The 18,662-nt window shown below is 42.5% G+C and overlaps 1 protein-coding gene across 1 annotated transcript in view; it reads right to left on the reverse strand.

Annotated features, from left to right (window-relative positions):
• The window catches only part of LOC119482014 (phospholipid-transporting ATPase ABCA1-like), a 191,122-nt gene that overhangs the window by 9,975 nt on the left and 162,485 nt on the right, over positions 1-18,662 (reverse strand). The window contains exons 47-51 of the mRNA XM_037759373.1: positions 15,950-16,091; positions 14,354-14,488; positions 11,639-11,742; positions 10,318-10,410; positions 125-368 (exon numbers count right to left, since the gene is read on the reverse strand). Coding sequence (XP_037615301.1) covers positions 125-368; positions 10,318-10,410; positions 11,639-11,742; positions 14,354-14,488; positions 15,950-16,091 — 718 coding nt within the window. The remainder of the gene's footprint in view (positions 1-124; positions 369-10,317; positions 10,411-11,638; positions 11,743-14,353; positions 14,489-15,949; positions 16,092-18,662) is intronic.

Consider the following 18,662-nt stretch of genomic DNA (forward strand, 5'->3'; position numbering starts at 1 on the left):
ATGCAGAGAGAATGTAGACCTGAGGCAAATTACCAACTTGCTTCAAATGTTATAGAAGTATATGGGTACACTCCTCAAATCTAAATTGAAGCAAAACCCATTCTCATATTTTTTGGGGCCTTACCTGATCAAGTGTAGTCTGGGACACAGAGTAGTCTTCCACACCCAGCCTCTGCTGATGGATGGCGAACTGGCTGAAGATGCTGGCCAAGGCTCCCTGTACGTACAGGAACTGATACTGCAGTGTGTTGTGATGCTTCTCCTTCAGGACGCTGCCCGGAAAGGACTGCTGGACGAAGTCCTCGACTGGCTTCAATGCAGGAGGAGAGCCACCGACCCTCACAATCACTGTGTAGCCATCACCAAATCTAGAATGAGAGGTCACAATTAGTCCATATGCATCACTAGGGGCATGCGTTAATGCATTTTGCCAATGGCATTCATTCTGGCAAGAGTGGGATTATTTTTTTTTCATTCCAAATTTTGGAAGTTCAATGTCAGCTCCTATAATAAGTCTAGTTTTTACTATTTTTCCATCAGATTGATTAATTTTCTGGGGCAAATACACGCTATTTTCCTGGTTTGTACCAGGGGCATTGCTGCTGTATTATAGAGCACTCCACTGCATCAAAATCAATGTTATTTCTAATTATTGACATATCCCTGACTGTGAAAAAGTAGCATTAAGTATACAGAATTTGAATTATTTTTTTTCGTGTTTGAGTTGTTGTTGTTTTTTTTTCATAAAAAACAACAGTGGCATTATGTAAACAAAATTACATTTAAAGGGTTAATATTCAGACAATTAGTAATATTTGGTAGCTATGATCAATACTAAAGTTAGTTAAAATTTAACTCAGTGAAAGTGGAAAACAAAATAATATATAATATTATTGCAATTTTTTTGTTCTCTAAGGCAGGGGTTTTCAAAGTAGGGTCCGGGGACCCTCAGGGGTCCTTGAAGAGGTTCCAGGGGGGTCCCCAGCAAAAAGGGGAATCATTTATTTTCACTATAATTACATCCATAAGTAAAACAATGACAGAATGTATGACTATTTTGGTACATTGTTTTTATACACTGTAATAAATAGAAGCAAAAGTGGGGATGCAAAAGAGTTTAGGTTTCAGTACAAAAAAAAAAAGAAAACGCAAACAAGCATGCCAGTGCCAAATTGTCACGGCTGGTCATCTAAATAATGAACTTTTCTTTTCTCCTGTGGCCACGGCATGCAGTGATGAATAATAGGGTGGTGTACTCGGAAGATAGCGACAAGACGGGAAGCAAAAGAGATGACAAAATATAATTGGTCTCATATTTCCCATCATTTCAAGCTTCCCGGACGTGGTGAGCAAGGAGCAGGTGAGTCACAAGCAGCTGAAAGCAAAAGCAGCTTGACTTCAACAGCACAACAACGTTGCCAGGTGAGGGATAAACTTTTCAACTTTTTCCAGTAATAGCAGGTGTCAACACAATCTTCTGCACCGAATGTAAAAGAAAGCATCAATTTGAGTCAAGCAAAAGAGCTAAAAGAGATGAAACAGAAATTGCTTTCAGACAAGGGTCGATATTAGTGGCCTTTGCATGGTCGAAACAACTACAGGAAAAAAATGATTCAAAACAGTGAATCTTGTTTTGGATAGGTAATATAATAACTCATTAGGAATGCCTGCCATTTAAGCTAGCAAGGTGGATACATCCATAATGCGAGTTCGATGAGCACCGTTCTACAAGATTGCATCTCAAAGAAGACTCTGAATCCTCTGCCATTTTTTTTGCCGCCTGGTGCTGTAGAGGGCTGACAACCTATGAAAACTTATGGTTTTCCTCTTTAAAGTTGCATTTATACAGATGTTTCTATTAAAAATGGATCAAATGATTATGTGTAATGTGAAAGGGGAGAATTAGCACCCACATCTGCAGTTTCCCTCAGGCAAAGTTAGCCACTAGCTGGTGAATAGATAGGATCATTTACTGGTGGAGACCAAAACAGAGCTAAAAGGAGAGTGAATATTGGATTTACATCGACGAGCCGCTGGAAAGATGATTCCAAATCAATGTAATGTGCCTCAGTGTCTGCTGGATGTGTAAATAGCCAACTGTTTGCTAATAATAAGGTGATAGTATGCCAATGCTGTATTTACAGCTTCTTCTGCTGCCCTCAAATGGCAAAAAAAATAATTATTGCTGCTTTAACAATCTGACCATAAAAACTCTGTCTAAGGAATCTTATACAAAAACTCCTACATCATTGGTAGTATATGATGAGTAAAGCAGAGAGGATATAAATGCTTGAACAGCCACACTTTTGAAAATATGTCAACATGCTCTACGGGTATAGCTTTACAACATGAACAATATTCCTGCACATAAAATATTGTCACAGATGAAAATACGCCGCAGCTAAGCTCTAAAGCTAATTAGCATTCTGCATCTTCCCGGTTGTATGCTACGTCTGGTGAGCACCAAATAAGACTCCGTGCCTTGTTATTCTGTCGTTAGTACTCTTATGACCCATTGTACTCTGCCTAATTAATTCCCTAATGTTGGATTTACTCATGGAAACGTCCATTGTGGGTCTAGTACAGAGCAACAAGCAACGAGAGTCGGAGGCTCCCTTAGTGGCAATTAGAGATATGGTGACTAAACTGCAGGCCGACACGATCCCTGAGGGAGTGAGAGTGGAAGTGAAGCTCTGAGCTGGTACTGAGAAGAAGCACAATGAACGGACCCCATGGGTAGCGGAGTCCCTTTAGTTAAACATGACTGCTTGAAGTTGAAGAGCCACAGTGCAAGAATAGTGTAGCTTTGCATAAATTGTATATGGGAATGCTTATCTAATATTCATTTTCATTAAGAATGTATAAGTGTCTTTTTTAATGCTACTTTTGGGGTCCTGCCAAGGCACACTGACTGGCAGGTCTGAACCCTGCTTTACTGGGATTTTCTTGCATTATTATTGGACAAGCCAGAATACATCACCTGCTACATCATTATAACCATGACCTCTGTCTCACGCAACGCAATGTACAACTGCCAAAACATTGTGAGGTGATGAAATTAGGAAGTCTTGCAACGATTTGGTGTTTGTTAGCATTGCGGTCTGATACCACAGAGAGGGAAATGTTCAAAACAACAATGTTTAAATATGTACACATTCAAATTGGCTACAATGTCAGGAGGAAATAAAACATCAAAGTGGCACACGGATGCAGACAATGTGCAGCTATGACTGGACTAATTCCCTTTGTATGATGCAATTGAACAAATGGCATGCTATCCACCACCACACATATAGGAGGATCTGAGAGCTGTGGCTGCACTGTGATCTCCTCAGGGGCTGCGCACCGCAGGTGATCAAAAGCATCCCCATGAACCTCTGAGACATATTATGTAGTACACATCATGTGGATAAAACTATGGGTGCCCTGCAAGTATCAGCATGTTAGCGCTTCATTAAGCAGCTGCCCTTTAGACAGCCCTTCAACCGCTCCAAATTATACTCCACGCTGACCTGAGCCCTGCTCAACCTTGCTGTGAAATATTGTTCTTTTGTGAGGCATTCATGGTAGAGCTACATCAGCTCAAAGTGCAAACGGAAAAGCGGAATTATCACGATCATCACAGGAGCAGGGGTCTCAACGACTCTGGTATTATAGCACAAAGGAAATTATACCATAGTAGCACTGCTTTGTCCTTCTACAAGAAGCTCCTTTCTGTTAGTATTCAAACTTTTTAATTTGTTATTTCCATGACTGCATTCCATCCTAATAACTATGATTCACAATTGCCAAGGAAATGACTATAATAATCAGGGATATTGGACTTTGTACTTGTTAAAGAGGATGTGTTCTGCTTTTGTGTTTTTTCCCCTTTCCTTTAGTGTGTTATATAGTTTTCGGTGCATGTAAAAAGTCTGCAAAGTTACAAAGCCCAAAGTCCACACCAAAGGGAGTTACTCTCCCCCACAGATATTCTGCTCCTGAACTGCCTGAAACGCCTCGCTTGAAGTCTCGCCTTTTCTTCCGCAACGTGGTGATGTCACCAAATAATACAAATGCGTATTACCTGCCCAGCGGCTAGTTTGGCACGCCCTCAAACACAGCTAGATTGAGTGGAGCTGGAGCGGAGTCCGAAGAGTTTGGTTCGGTTGACCAATCACAACAGAGTGAGCCAGCTGACCAATCAGAGCACACTGGGCTTTTCCTCTGTTTCAGACAGATGGTGAAAAGAGGCGCTGCTGCACAGCCACAATGAGAAAAATGAAGTCTGTTTTGAACATTAAAGCATATAAACATGAAACCCAAAATACACGTATGCACCTGAAAATGAGCCTGATAGGTCCTCTTTCATGTAATATGCTCATTTTGCCATTTTCAGTGGGGAAAACACAGGCACATCTATCTTGGCAACGCACTCAGTCCAAAAGACTGAATGTATCTCCCAAATCTCCTATTATAATTACGCACATTTTGAGCCCAAACTGGCTTTGTAAGGCACAGAGGAGTCTTGTACGGAGTGGAGAGTCCTCTGAGTGCTAAAAAGTTAAATCATTTGTGGCTTCTGTTGTCAAACAAAAAACAGTTTTGGTACAATAATTGTGTGCAAATGGTCCAATATCAGTGTGCTCAATGTGCTTCATGAAGATGTTTAGAGCTGTGGACGTGAGACACACAGGCATTGGAGTCGTTCATTTAGAATAATCCCATTGCAAGGCTGAGCTTTACAACATTCAAGGGCAAGGTTGAAACTAGCAAAATGGGACAAAATTGTGAATAACTGGGCTATAAAAAATAATAAAAGAAAGTACTATTCTGAAAAATGCAATGCATTCTCCGACATTTTGTCAAATACGATCACCAAGGCTTTCTACTGTCACCAAAAGACATACTGCAGTGTGTCACAACCTGCTTTGATTTGCACACGCAGCACCATCTTCCACGGGCAACACATTTTATATTAAGTATAGCCAGGGCACATCTCCCAATGTGTAGAGCCGCATAATTTCTGATGGTTTTTATAAGATGCAACAGACTACACAGTCTGTAATCAGACACCGCCAACCACCACCACCACATCACAGCCATCCTCACACGTCAAGCTTAATTCATCATGCAATCAAGACTATGACCATAATCCCCTTGTGTTTATTATAGCTGCCGGCTCAGGAAATGTGCTTTGTCCAAGGACTGCAAGCTCAGCCAAGATGCAAAAACATTTTTGCAAAAATCCAATAAGGCCAGGAGGCATTTATGGCTAAAGGGTTTGGCGAAACGGTTTGGGGCGTACGTGGGTAATGAAATGCTGCTCGTCAGTGACAGTAAAAGGCCTTATCAATTAGCTTCCCCTCATTCTCTCCCACTGCCTACCTTACTTTTATTTCCCTTCTGTCTGCAGCTACACAGGAGCTTCAGGCAGCACTTTGGAGAAAATATCTTTCTTTCATATTCATCATTTTTTACCCTGCCTCTGTATTCAAAACAAAACAAGTTCTTTCATCTCTGATGCACTGTCTGTCTCGACTCTCCTCAAATAAACCCTGCCTGTGTCGGGAAAAAAGGTAGGCTCAGATATCTTTAAACAATAGTGCAGCGAGCTTGAAACAATTACTTAGCTTTTAACTGGCGACTGGTGGTTTTAGAGCGAAAAGCAAGATCTTCGCAATTTGGGGTTGAATATAGCACGGAGAAAAATATTATTAAGTCATGACTGCGCCGCACTGTCACAACTAATCCTTTCATAATATTTTACATTAGAGAACTGATACGGCGGGCTCGACGCAGCATGGCGGAGACGCTGTAATGTCTGCGCTGCAGTTCTCTCTTCTTCGTTTTCATTATTCTGCCTCAATCCTCTCCTCCACCCTGGTCCGCCGGAAAGTCGTTCTTCCATGTAATTTAAAACAAACAACAGCCAGACACAGATAAGGGCATGACAGGCAGAAAATAATTCCGCTGCCTTCCTTCATCTGAGGGAGTCTAGAAAGGTCACCCCTCGCCACTGCCAAACCTTGTATTTGTGTCCGCGGGGGGGGGAGGGCGGACGCGGGGCAAGAGGTCACAGTGTGGCTTGGGTGGTCCGACGCTTTGATCAGGCAGGAAGTCATCCAAAAAACTTCCTTAGTTCCTGGAGGGGGGGCTGACGGAGCCCTAGGCAGAGGCTCAGTGTGAGGATAGAAGGGTGGATGGACGGATGGAGGCATAGATGATCTTTGTCCAATCAGAAAACAGCTGATGTATTATATTTGATTCATATTAAACAATAAATATGTGAAAACTAGCAGCTCATGTGTTTGCTAACTGAGAGTCTTTGGCAATGTAACACACTTTAGTTACATGCAGTTGAAAAGCTTCAGATAAAAAGAAGCAATAGGACCTTGTGTGAAGATTAGTGAGTTCAAATAAAACTGTCCTTAGAGATAGTTTTCAGTGATAAGTAGTGACAGTCTTGCTTCTATCTTCAAGACATACTTGCAAGGTGTTTGCATGCAATATTGCGTTTGAAAAGTAATCTCACATGAAGGCCATCATCTGGCCTGTAAACTTATTACTACAGGAATTTCAAACGTGCACAGTTCACCGAATCAAAAAAGCCTGGAGCCATGTAGCAATTTCTGCAGACCTTGAAGGATCAAACATAGATGTAAGCACAAAAAATAAGCTATGTTAATGTCTATACAAGAACCACAACCCCACATAAACACCTGCATAAAAGAGAGTCTCAACAACTATCAAGGGTAAAGATGTTGTATAATTTTAACGCAGACAGCTCTCAGATATGTACAGTCCATATACGGCGCACCATCTGTGTCTGTCAATGTTCGAGCGGTCTTAATTACACCTACGTTGCTGATGCATCGTAAACCGTAAAGAGAATTATTTTGCCATCCATCTCCGCCGGTGACACGCACTTAAAAGCCGTAAACTATTCGGTTAATGGCGCACCTGCAGAGCTGACGCGGAGTTGAGTGGGGAGGAGTTTATTGGACTTCTCGACGTCAACTTCGGCGGGGATTGATCCAAACTTTTAGACACCGCTCTTGTAAAAAAACTCTCCAGCGCCCACACCGCATTACCTTAATGCATTAAAGGCACTTTTACCCTCCACTTTTATATCATGACGTGCTTTTAAGCAAGGAGAAAATAAGACTCCGGGCCGTTGGTGTGTACTTACTGCAGGTACTCTACGAAGAGGGGGATATGAATGATATCAATCAGTGGAAAATCCTGCATCGGCGAGCGGGTGTCCTTTCTAACTGACAAGATTATAGGGGAGCTTTGAAGCCGCTTTTATTGGTTCCTCCACTTCATTTGGGTTTACTTAACACCTGGGAGCTTTCCTATCAGCACACGGCTGTACTAAAACACTATTTACAGCCTCTTGCGCATGTTTTTTACTTATTTATTTTCCCCCTTCTCTGTCAGCCTTTCATAAATTCCTAGAAGATTGATTGATCTGAGGGTCTCAATATCGGGATAGGTGAGGAGGATGTTTTTAACAGCCATGAGGTAATGAAGGGGCTTCTTAAAATGGCCGCCCTACTGCTCAGAATTCACCGCCCGAACCAATTCCTCAGCCATTCTCTCACATGCTGACCACCTCTCCGGCAGTTTAAATGGGCTATTTTGGCTCATTTGGGGCTTGATTGATATACAGAGGCGGGGTTGTTAAAGCAGCAGAAGGGCATCTCAGTGATAAAGACAGGGTCACCACTGAACTAAAGGGGGCAGCACTAACAAGCACTTGGATGGCTGGGTTGGAAGCGTTGCCACCTGAGAGTAGCAGAGGGAGGAATAAATAAGGGTAATATGGTGAGGGTTTTTTTTTTTTGAAGGAGAGGAGGCGATGAGGGGGAGCGAGGGCTGCGGATGTGGGAGGCTGAGCTATAGGGGGTCAAAATGTGAGAGCTTCCACCCGCGGTGAGACTCTGCACTCCTTTCAGGGGCTTGTGATGAAAAAGAGATGGAGACGTCGGGGGGGCAGGGGGAGGAAGCGGCGCCCCCCCCCAGCCTCGCAGGTCAACCGCTCACGGCGTGTGACGATGGCGTACACCACCTGCCTCCATCGGCATGCCTCCCCACCTCTACTTGAGCCCCCCGCGAGAATCAGCCCCTTCCATTCCCACATCATGGACTCAGATGTGGAGACAAAATACTGGATGTTCAGTGTTTTTACCCTTCACTGCTGGATTGATTAGATTTAAACGATGGTGGATCACATGCTAAACTAGGGGTGGGAGTGTGTGTGGCAACATGGCAGCACAAACATGCGGCGGGATAGTGACGAGGAAAAGAAAACAGAGGAGACGGTCCTTAATTGCCTTTTCAGTCATTAACAGGGTCCCACACCTCATGAAACATTAATTACACCGAGCGCTGCGGAGATAGGGACGCTTAATTAGAAATCATTCACCGCGCGGCAACAACCGAGCGATAGCATTTCGGCGGCATGTAAAAATTGTCCGTGCGAGATCTTAAAATAAGCACGGTGTAGACGTCATGCTTATCTGGCTTCCACTCACTTGACTGTCTTGTGAAGTGTGATTCCCTTTAACCTGATAGCATGTTGAGTGAAGTAGGACATGTGTTAACCCTCTGTTCTCCTTCTGGGTTTTGCTGCTTCTTCCCTTCCCCCTCTCTCCCTCCTCGCTCTAGCGTGGCTCTTACCTATCCTATACCTCCTGCGTGGTTCATAAATTATTTACACCACCCTGCTCTTCCCCCTACAGACAGGATGTAATTGACACAGAGGATCTGTCAATTACCCTAACATCTGGGACGGACTGATTGGTACATCGCTCTCCCACTTTAGCCCTTCGCCTCTCGACTGTCCCTCATTCTCACTCTTTTTTAGCACCGTCTACCTCCTCTTCTCCCCACAGTGGCCAATATGACATTAACGCTCTTGACGTGAAACACCCTTGACACCGTCGCCCCCTCCTTGCTGTTCCCCTAATCCCCGGCACAACTTTAAAAATGGTCCGCTCTTTCCTCCTCATCCCAGGTGTATTGATCTTTCTCTCCACCCAACGACTGCCTGCCACATATTCCCGTCGTGTTTGTGGCTCTTGTGTGCGTGCGGAATGTCCTTCCCTCTTACAAGATCACACAACGGAGTGGTAATAATGTCACCAGACTGTACCTAACGTAATGGATCGGTCTCACTGTTACACGCGGGGCTTGGGGCATAAGTGCTGGCCTTGGGAAATGTCAGATGAATATCAGAGAGCAGGCTAAGAGTTTAGGGGCAGGGGGATATCTGTTATGGAGACGTAACATTAAGAGACATGCACAGAGCCTATTAAGGGTGAGCATAATGACGGGGATGGTGGAGAGAGAATTTATGGGTCTGCAGAGAAACAAATGTGAAATTGAGGTAATGGTGAAAGACTTGGCACACTAACCCGACTGTCGGCACATTCGCCTCATATATGGATCTTTTCATGGGAAATCAATACGATCATGTTGCTGAGTCTCCACTAAAAGTGCACCCGAAATAATATATGGGGCATATATGTATGTGGGTTTATTAAGACAAGAAGCTTCCTGATAAGCACAACAAATGAATACAGTATCATTACATAGCCTCTGAAACTCCAAACAATATAGAAACGGGAGGTGTATATAATATTAAAAGAATTATTTTACATTTTGGATATACACTTATTTGTGTTCTTGAGCGTTAGATGAGAAGATCGATGCCATTTTCATGTCTGTACCATAAATATGAAGCTAGAGACAACAGCTGATTAGCTTAGCTTAGCATAAAAACTGGACTCTGTCCAAAGTTAACAAAATCCTCCTTCCAGCCCCTTTAAAGCACTCCGATTAACACTTTAGATCTTGTTTGTTTAAGCCATACAAAAAGCCGGGCTAGCAGTTTTCCGTCTTTATGCTAAGATAAGCTAACTGGCTTCTGCTGTGGCCTCTTGGCAAGAAAGCGAAGGTGCATATGCCAAAAATGTTGAAGTATTCGTTTTATAAGAATTATGACATTGTGGAGTTTACGTCAGGTTCCACTGAAACTGCAAACTTTTCTGATAAATTGTGTTCTTCTTTTTCCCACAGCGTCCTTCTTACCTGCAGCGATGAATGATAAAAAAAAGAAAATGCATCCTTTCCTTTTACATCCTTGAAAAACCTGAATCATTTCTTTTTTTATTACTAATGGCTTTATGTTATTTATATATACAGCATTAATATCAGAACACCCCAGTGGGAGACAGATAGTTCTTTCATCTCAATGCAGAGAGCTTCAGAGATGTTACATTTATTCTGCTCTTGGTGTAACAAAGCCGGTTGTAAAAGAAGGACCCTTACCTGCTCTTCAGATGCTGGATGCTCCCGAGGCACTTGAAGCGACCATTGACCATGATGGCCATGCGTGTGCACAGTGCTTCGCACTCCTCCATACTATTAAAAAAAATGGGAGATGTTGCATAAATGACAAGTAGCAGCAGTACAAGATGCTTACCAAATGAAAGAAAGACATCTTAAGACTGAACTCTTTAGTATAATGGGGCTATTTCAGGGATTTTTGTAACGTCTGTCCTCATTCAACCGCAAGCATGTTCTGTATTCAAGGTAGAGCATTGATTGCAGGTGGTTTCTATAAAGGGTAAAACTCAATCAATTTCAGACTGTGCCAACTCACATTATTTTGCTGGTAAAGATCTCTACTGATTTACTGGGACTTTTTATTCTCATTTAAAGTTGAAGTTTGGATTAGAGCATTTTTACACGTCTACTTTGACACCTTAAATGGACGACAAATTTAGTAATTAGAGGGAGAGGAAGGGACCATCTGTAGTTCTTATTATCTCATTTTTTCTCTTTCGGCATTGGGCTGGAGCAGGAGTCATTTGTGGTTGAGGCAAAACCTGTGAAGCCTTTCTGAGGAATGGTTCAATTAGGATTATGACTTTGTAAAACCTGGTGAATCTGCCACTTAACAAAACACAACCACCTGGTCATGCCATGGACGATTGGATGCAGCTCAGCCACACTGCCTCGGACAACAACAAATGCTTTTATTTCTCCATGAAGAGAAAGCATGTAATAAAATAAATACTCAACAGCATAGATTATTCACATGCACTGCCAGAGGCACAAATGATTCGAAAACCCGGGCGATTTGGGAAATGGTAAAATGAATAGGCATGTTAATTGTTAAATGTTCCATATCGACTTGGGCCATCAAGTTTTAAGCTTCACAAAAAAAAATCAGGCATTTAATCTTTTTCTCCTCACTCAAAACCATACCGAAGAACTGGCCAACACTGCAGAAGAAAAAGTTGGGACTAACTTTGCTCCAGGAAGTCTTGGATAATGAAAAGACTCCAGCACTGATATTGACAGTTTCTCTTTTCATGGAGGGAAAAAAGCGCCAGCCAGTCAATATGCCCTCATGCTTCATGAAAGCTTTATAGCAGCCAGTGTGTTTCTGGCAGCCAGCATTAACCGCCACGCAGGAAACAATACCTTATAACTAAAGTGTAACTCCAATCAATTATAACTGCAATATTTGCAGCTCGTGTTCAATTTATGGTGTTGGTTTCTCCGAGTGAAAAACATTTTGCCATCATTTTAGTGGGTGAATCCATCAGAGAAAAAATCAATCGATAAAAGAGTGACGTTGCACCTGTGTGATGTGAGGATGACTGAGCGTCCCTCTTTGATGACACTCAGGATGCAGTCCCACAGGAAGCGCCGGGCTTTGGGGTCCATCCCAGTGGTCGGCTCATCCTGCAATAAATGGAACCCCCTTTAAAAATGGTTCCATTATATTCTGCCTCAGCACATCATTTCAGCACATACGATGTCATAGTATACCACGTACTGTACAGCAAAAAACAGATCATTTAAGGACATGTGTGTTTGAATCGTAGACTGTATGTAAAGGTGGACGACGTGACAGCTCCTCAAAAGTGAAGCCAAAACATCTCGATCGCCCCATCGTGGCTGGCTACAGTAGAGGTCATAAGTCCCGCCCCCTCCATGTTAGTGAATGTGACATGGGCGTAATTAAAAAGTCAAAGTATACATCAAATACATTTTTTTTTCATTTTAGGTAGTTCTTAAAACACTGATGTGTGTTCAAGTGTTCATTTTTCTGATGAGTTTGGTTTTAATTAGTTATTTGATGCTATAAAAAAGTGAGACGGTGAGACGTCATGACTGACAGCTGTGATTGACAGCTGCTCTGAGTGAAGTAGTCATGGAGCCGCAGGCTCTGGAATTGTACGAGAGGAGATGTAACTTTAACTTTCCATAACCGTCACCAGTCTGTGTAATAGAACTTGTGTCAACTTGAGCATAAATGTAGTTATAGAGATATTATGGTTAGTTGTTGTGTCCTTCTAGCCAAACAGCTACAGTGGTGCTAACGTAGCAGTTAAGTGGTTCATGTTAACAAGCTGTGGCCGTGCTCGGCTTGTGACTGGCTCCGGCAGGTGTGTGGGTGGGACCTCAATACCGCTTGATAATTACTGCGCAGACCCTTAATCACGTCAAAATGTCAAGATGGCAGCTCCTGTATCTGGGATATTTTAGCTTCACTTTTGTACAGTGGGAGGAAGTGGAGACGCGTCGACCATCTATATATACAGTCTATTTATTGAATAGACATACAGATGGGTGACGGATTAAAGGAAACACCTGAATAGATGAGTGGAGGAACACAATGAGAAAACATGAAGGAGTTATCACATCTCAACCCAACTGAACAATTAGGGGTTTTTGGACTGGCGTTCTAAGACGGCTCTTTCCAACACTATCAACAAAACATGAAAAGGAGGAACATTTTTTGGAGGAATGGTGATCCATCTGTCCAGTAAGGCCTCAGAGTCCAATGTATGCCAAGGTGCAGTGAAGCTGTCGTGGCATCTCGTGCTGACCCAACACATTAATAAGATACTTGCTTTGTCACCCTTATGTGTGTGTGTTTACATACACATATATGGGAGTGACAGAAGTGTAAGGAAAAACTAGGTATATAGTAGACACATACTGAAGCGCTCTCCAACATAGCACAACACACACAGAGAGAGCCACAGTGACTTGCTGTTTCTTTTTCCTCAGGGCTAGTCTGTCCGTGCATGATTAGAGAGTGACAGTACTCAGTCCATTGGCTGGTTTTCGTTCCAGGCCTGGTTCTCTCTCACTCGCAGAATCCTACAAATCCCATGGGCTATTTCCATCACCGTGCCCAATGTGTCCCTGTGCAAACCCTACGTGGCACCGCCTCAAGGCCGCCTCGACTCCCCTGGGCTATAGCACACAATACTGAAAGTGACACAGACAACACATTATCCCACTGCCTCAAAGTGAAGGCTAGCCTGGCTCAGACGAGTAAATAAGCAGGCTTGGAATAGTGCAGCTCGATAGGCCGAGCACCGAGCCAGAAAGCAGACACGGTTGGAAAGATTATTCAGTAAATATAATTTATTATGGATTACTCATTACCTGACTAAAATTGTTATTAGCAGCATAATCTGATGGGTTGCTTTAAATCATGAAAAGTAATGCATTTATTAGAGTTCACAGGCAGCAAATCAAACTGCAATAATGTTGCATATTTCAAGATACTTGTGGGTATGAACTGACATTAAAATCTATTTATATAATATAATATTTCTACTTTATTAGACCATGAGATGTGGTGGGTGGGACATGGGATAGCAAGTGAAATTTGCAATAATCTTAATGAAAATTCATACTTCAGTTAGCCCCCACAGGGAGCCCCCAGAGTGATTTAAGGTCATTAAAGTTTGTCCCTCATAATAACACGGACACAACTTCCTAATGCACATTAAAGCCGCTTAATTGAAAGCATGTGATGCAGTGTATTCTGAGTCATGCCTTCATTAATCTTCCATCAGTGAGAAAATGCTTTTGCCCTCAGCTTTAAGTCCTGATGAATAGGAATTTAATACGTGCAAATACTGTTCTGTGTGCTCTGCTCTTTTTGAATTGGTTCTCTCTTGAAAAATAAAAATTAATTAAAACATGACCAGCGAGTGACCCCTGAAAAATATACCCTTCTCATCCACAACTAATGTACTTGTAATCCGTTGGGAAATTCACTAAGGATTTACCCGATTGATCCAAAACTTGTTTTTTCTACTATTTTTTGAAAGCATACGTTATCCCAAATTCCTACACTCTATCATCTTCTTCTTACTACAGCCTCAGAGTCTCTATGTGCTTGTTAAGAGAAAAAAGAGCTGATCTGCCGTAATCCAAACATCTGCACCGCATCAATATTGACTTTAAATATTACACTCTTAAGTCTTAATAAAACAGCAGCGTATCACATTCCCACCATGTACAACACATCAATGAAGATGTATCTCACCAGGAAAATCACTGGAGGACAACCGATCAGGGCCATCGCTGTAGACAGTTTGCGTTTGTTCCCACCGCTGTAGGTTCCTGCTGACTTGCTGGAATATTTGACCAGCCCCAGTTTCTGGATCCCCCACTCGGCCACCTTTTGAAGAGAGAAACAAAAGTGACCGAACTCATCGTGGTGTCAAGAAGAGATGTTCAGATACACCCCATCGTTGTATTGTATGTTTTCACCGCTTTACCTTGTCGTGAGACAGCTATACAGTCTGTTTCCAACAAGGAACTAAAGCTGCTATCAATGCTCTCGCCAAAGCAACCAGACTCCATTGGAAAAAAAACAGTTATTTTACCTAGCAGAACACGGGAGTTAGTTTACATTCACCACAGTAACACAATAGCACAAACTAACTAACAGACTAGCAACCCCCATGTTCTGCGAGGTCAAATTACAAGTTTTTTCAATGGAGTCTGGTGACTTTTGCAAGAGCATAGATAGATACAACGCTTCAGTTTCCCGTCGGAAAGGGCTGTCTGACGGCAAGGTAAAGCGGTGAAAACACCGCATCTGATATTGATATTTTTAGGTGAACCCATCTTTTAGATGGCTGAATTACATTTTGCTGCTGGCCCCGTCCTCAGCAATACATCGCATTGCTTCTTTGCAGTAACTCCTGTTTGTTTCTCCAAACTGGGGTAATACACGGACTATGGATAAGTACCTCATACTGTACAACCCCACTTCTAAACACCCATCCCTTTAATCACAGGCTGCTAAGGTACTGCTGTCCTTGCTGTTGTAACTAACGTCTCGTCAAACACCAGCAATCAACAATATCGCCAAAATGCACAATATCAGCAGGTCTTAAAGGCCATGTTTTAGGTGTCACAACAAAATGCAGGCTGCGGCACCTGCATTTGACTTCCAGTACATTTCTTGAACATGCATGTGGACATTTCTGTTTACCGATTATGCTTACGACTACACAAGAGGTTCAATTTGGATCGAGAATTGTCGCCAGAAAAAGCACATCACAATGGGCCACGGTCAAATTAAGAGTTATGCTAGCAGCGCAGAACTGGGTCCCTTTACACTGCAGCTAAGAGATCAAAGCCCTGGCGCCAGGTCGGAGGCCTGTGGTCGCCGCCAGCCTCTTCCTCTTTTGATCTCCTTGTTGTAGAAGCGGGCGGCGCGAGAGGAGTGCAGGGAGGCCGCGTAGGGCCGGCCACACCACCGGGCATGTGAATAATGTAGAGCCATAACCCACAGCTGCTGCCTTTCCACCACCAGCCATTTTTCATTATGTATGGCTTCTCCCATTGAGGTTATCTACTACTACTACTTCAGCTTGCCCTACATGCATTCTAGTTGAAGGTCTTGATGGTAAAAACATAATAACATTCTGAAAGCAAATAAACATTTGAGAACATTTGAGATTTTTCATAGTCTTTGGATCTTCCATTTATGACAGCTTGAAAACTAATCTGCTTTGGCTATTCATGTTAAAGATATAGTACTTCACAGCATCAACCAGGAGTAGAACATTACATTAATTCAGTTTTAAAATGTACAAGGACAGGAGGTATGAAAGGATGCAATGGTTACCATGGTGACCTCTTTTTCTGGCACCCCTCGTAACCTGGCGTAAAACTCCAGATGCTCTCGTCCCGTCAGCAGGTCATCAATAGCGTCGAACTGGGGACAGTAGCCCATGTTCTGGTGCACGTCCCTCATTTCTGTTCGTATGCTGGGAAGGAGAACATATCAGAGATTTAACAATGGATGTCATTAATGTTTGAGATCACAGATTTAAAGATTATATTAAACGCCTTAGCAAGACACAGAGTATGATATCAAATATACAATGAGAACACTGAGAAGGCCAGGAAGCACACGCGTCATTTATGTTGCCTATTGTATTTCAAAGAGAACTGATTCAAACTGATTTACTTGAAAAGATTCATCAAAGCTTCACAATACAGCAGCAGGGTGGTTCATTTCACATTCTACACTCGTAGTCTCAAGTTAGTGTCTCCAAAACAAAAAAAGAAAAGAACTAACAAAAAAAGCCCCAAAAAAACTAGAGATCATTTTGCAAAAAGATCACACCAGCCGCGACGCAAAATCTCTAGAGGCAAGTAAATTAATGGCAGCAGCAGCTCTGGATGCAGACATGCCCTTTTCAAAATCTTCAATCCAGTATGAATACTTTCACCCCCTGCAGGCTACAAATGTTATAGCTGATTTTTATTCTTCTTTTTGCAGCTGCCTTTAAAAAGATAATATTGGACACATTTTTCCCCTCAAATGTTATTTTCCAGGAGCGACGGTCAGCCTGAGGGAGGCTAAATGTGATTTGATGTGTCAAGAGGCTACTGGATCTCAACAAGGCCATAGTGAACTGAAAGCTTTACTGATCTAATATTGTGTTTTGTTGAGCTTTGATAAAGGATCATGATAACAGAAGGTTTTATAGCTTTTAGCTGGTTTAGGTTGTCCCTGTCTCACCACAGCGTTTTAAGTAGCTCAACGCATTTGACAAGTTTACTGCACTCAAACTACGGTAGAGGCACCCATGTTCTTCCAGTCATACAACAGGCCCTAATCCTGCCATCATATTGTATCTATGGGAATGTTCATTAAAAAACATACAAAATATTATCACCAGCGTATGGACATGACACTAGTATCTTCTCTTCTAAAGGCCTCCACACACTTCTTTTTGTGTCGTGCTATTAATTCGCACATCAATGTATTTTTCTGAACTGTTTTTTTTTGTGTCATAAATACTTTCACACAGATGGCGAATAGTACATGGTGAAAAGGTGACGTCATTTTATTTCAGAACAAAGTTGATTTTCTGAGCTTTCGCGCCACGAATAAATGCATCAACCAATCAAGTTGTGTGGAACGGGTAGAGTTGCGTTGAGTATATGTATGAAACAACACGAAGACTCCGTAGTCCGAACCAAAACAGCAAACTTTATTACTCCTTTCAACCTCGACAAAGGCAGCGCATACCAGATCCACTTCCCTTTCATAATAAAAGCCCTAGACATATAGTATCCGCAGGGAGGTATTTTGCATTTTCATGTCGTCTTCTCGCCCCCGTTGTGTAAAGGCCTTCACTCTTGGAAAGAATGTGCGTAGAAAGAAAAACACTAATGGTAATTTTGCGACTGAGAGGCCTCTACACACCCACACAAATAGAGTAAAACACAATCACAACTGAGGTAGTCAACTGCTACGATCAGTTTGTTCTCAGTTTTCTACAGTATAACTACAGACAGCCAATATTATGCAGGCTAGCTTTTGTTTTTAGCACTCTACAGACAGTAGCACATCAGGCAGTGAGGAGATGCCGAATGCAGGTATGAACAGCCCTTCCTTGTGAGCACACGATCACAGATTAGAGAGACAGTTGCCAGGAGAGCAAGAACTTCTATTGAAGAGATGCTGCTTCTTCTCTTCTGACGATCATTCTTCTTGCCAATGCACAGAAAGCGTAATGAGCTGAAAACAGAGGAGTGGGTGTACTCACATCTGTTTTTCTCTCTTTTCAGTTTTTGTTTCCCCTAAAGGTCTCTGGGATTTCTCTTTGATCTCCGTTACCCACATTAATCAACATTAACACTGCCGTGTTAGGCCTTGCTCTATTCAGCTCTCTGTCTTTGTCGAACACAAAGTCAATTACCAGATGTATAAATGAACAACTGTGGCAACCGTTGTGACGCAAAGCCAACCGCAGCTTACACACACAACGGCGCTCGGATGTGCTTGCCTTAGAGCTGCGCACCGAGGCAAAGAAACACAGTTGTTTGTTCCTAAAAATAAGGAAGAGCAAGCCTTCGTTCACTCAAGTGCTTGAGTCTCATATTGCTGGTGTCAAGGTATTCTTTTTTTTTTTTGGCATGTACAAAGATTTCTTATGAGTGATTCTGTAAGGCAGAGACAAAAAACAGCAAGGTACAGCGCGAGGATGTGAAAAGGAATGAGATATGTGCGAGAGGCAGGAAGAAAGCGAGAGCAGAGTTTTCAGCATTTCTGAGAATATCGCAGTGAGGAGACATGAGAGAACCAAAGTTGAAAAGGCAGAGATGGCAGAATGTATAAGAGATATCGAAACTACCTAGCCAAGAAAAAAGAAAAAAAAGAGTGAGAGCGATGGAGCGATAGAAAGCTGAGTTACACAGAACATGAGGAGCTGAGAACGGGTGTGAAGCTATAAAAAAACACACACCTCAGCTCGATCCCCATATGAGCAGCCATCTTGGGTGGCTAATTATGATGAGTTACTCGGTGCACTAGTGGGAGTTCG

The sequence above is a fragment of the Sebastes umbrosus genome, chromosome 22, assembly GCF_015220745.1.
Source record: "Sebastes umbrosus isolate fSebUmb1 chromosome 22, fSebUmb1.pri, whole genome shotgun sequence".
Lineage (NCBI taxonomy): Eukaryota > Metazoa > Chordata > Actinopteri > Perciformes > Sebastidae > Sebastes > Sebastes umbrosus.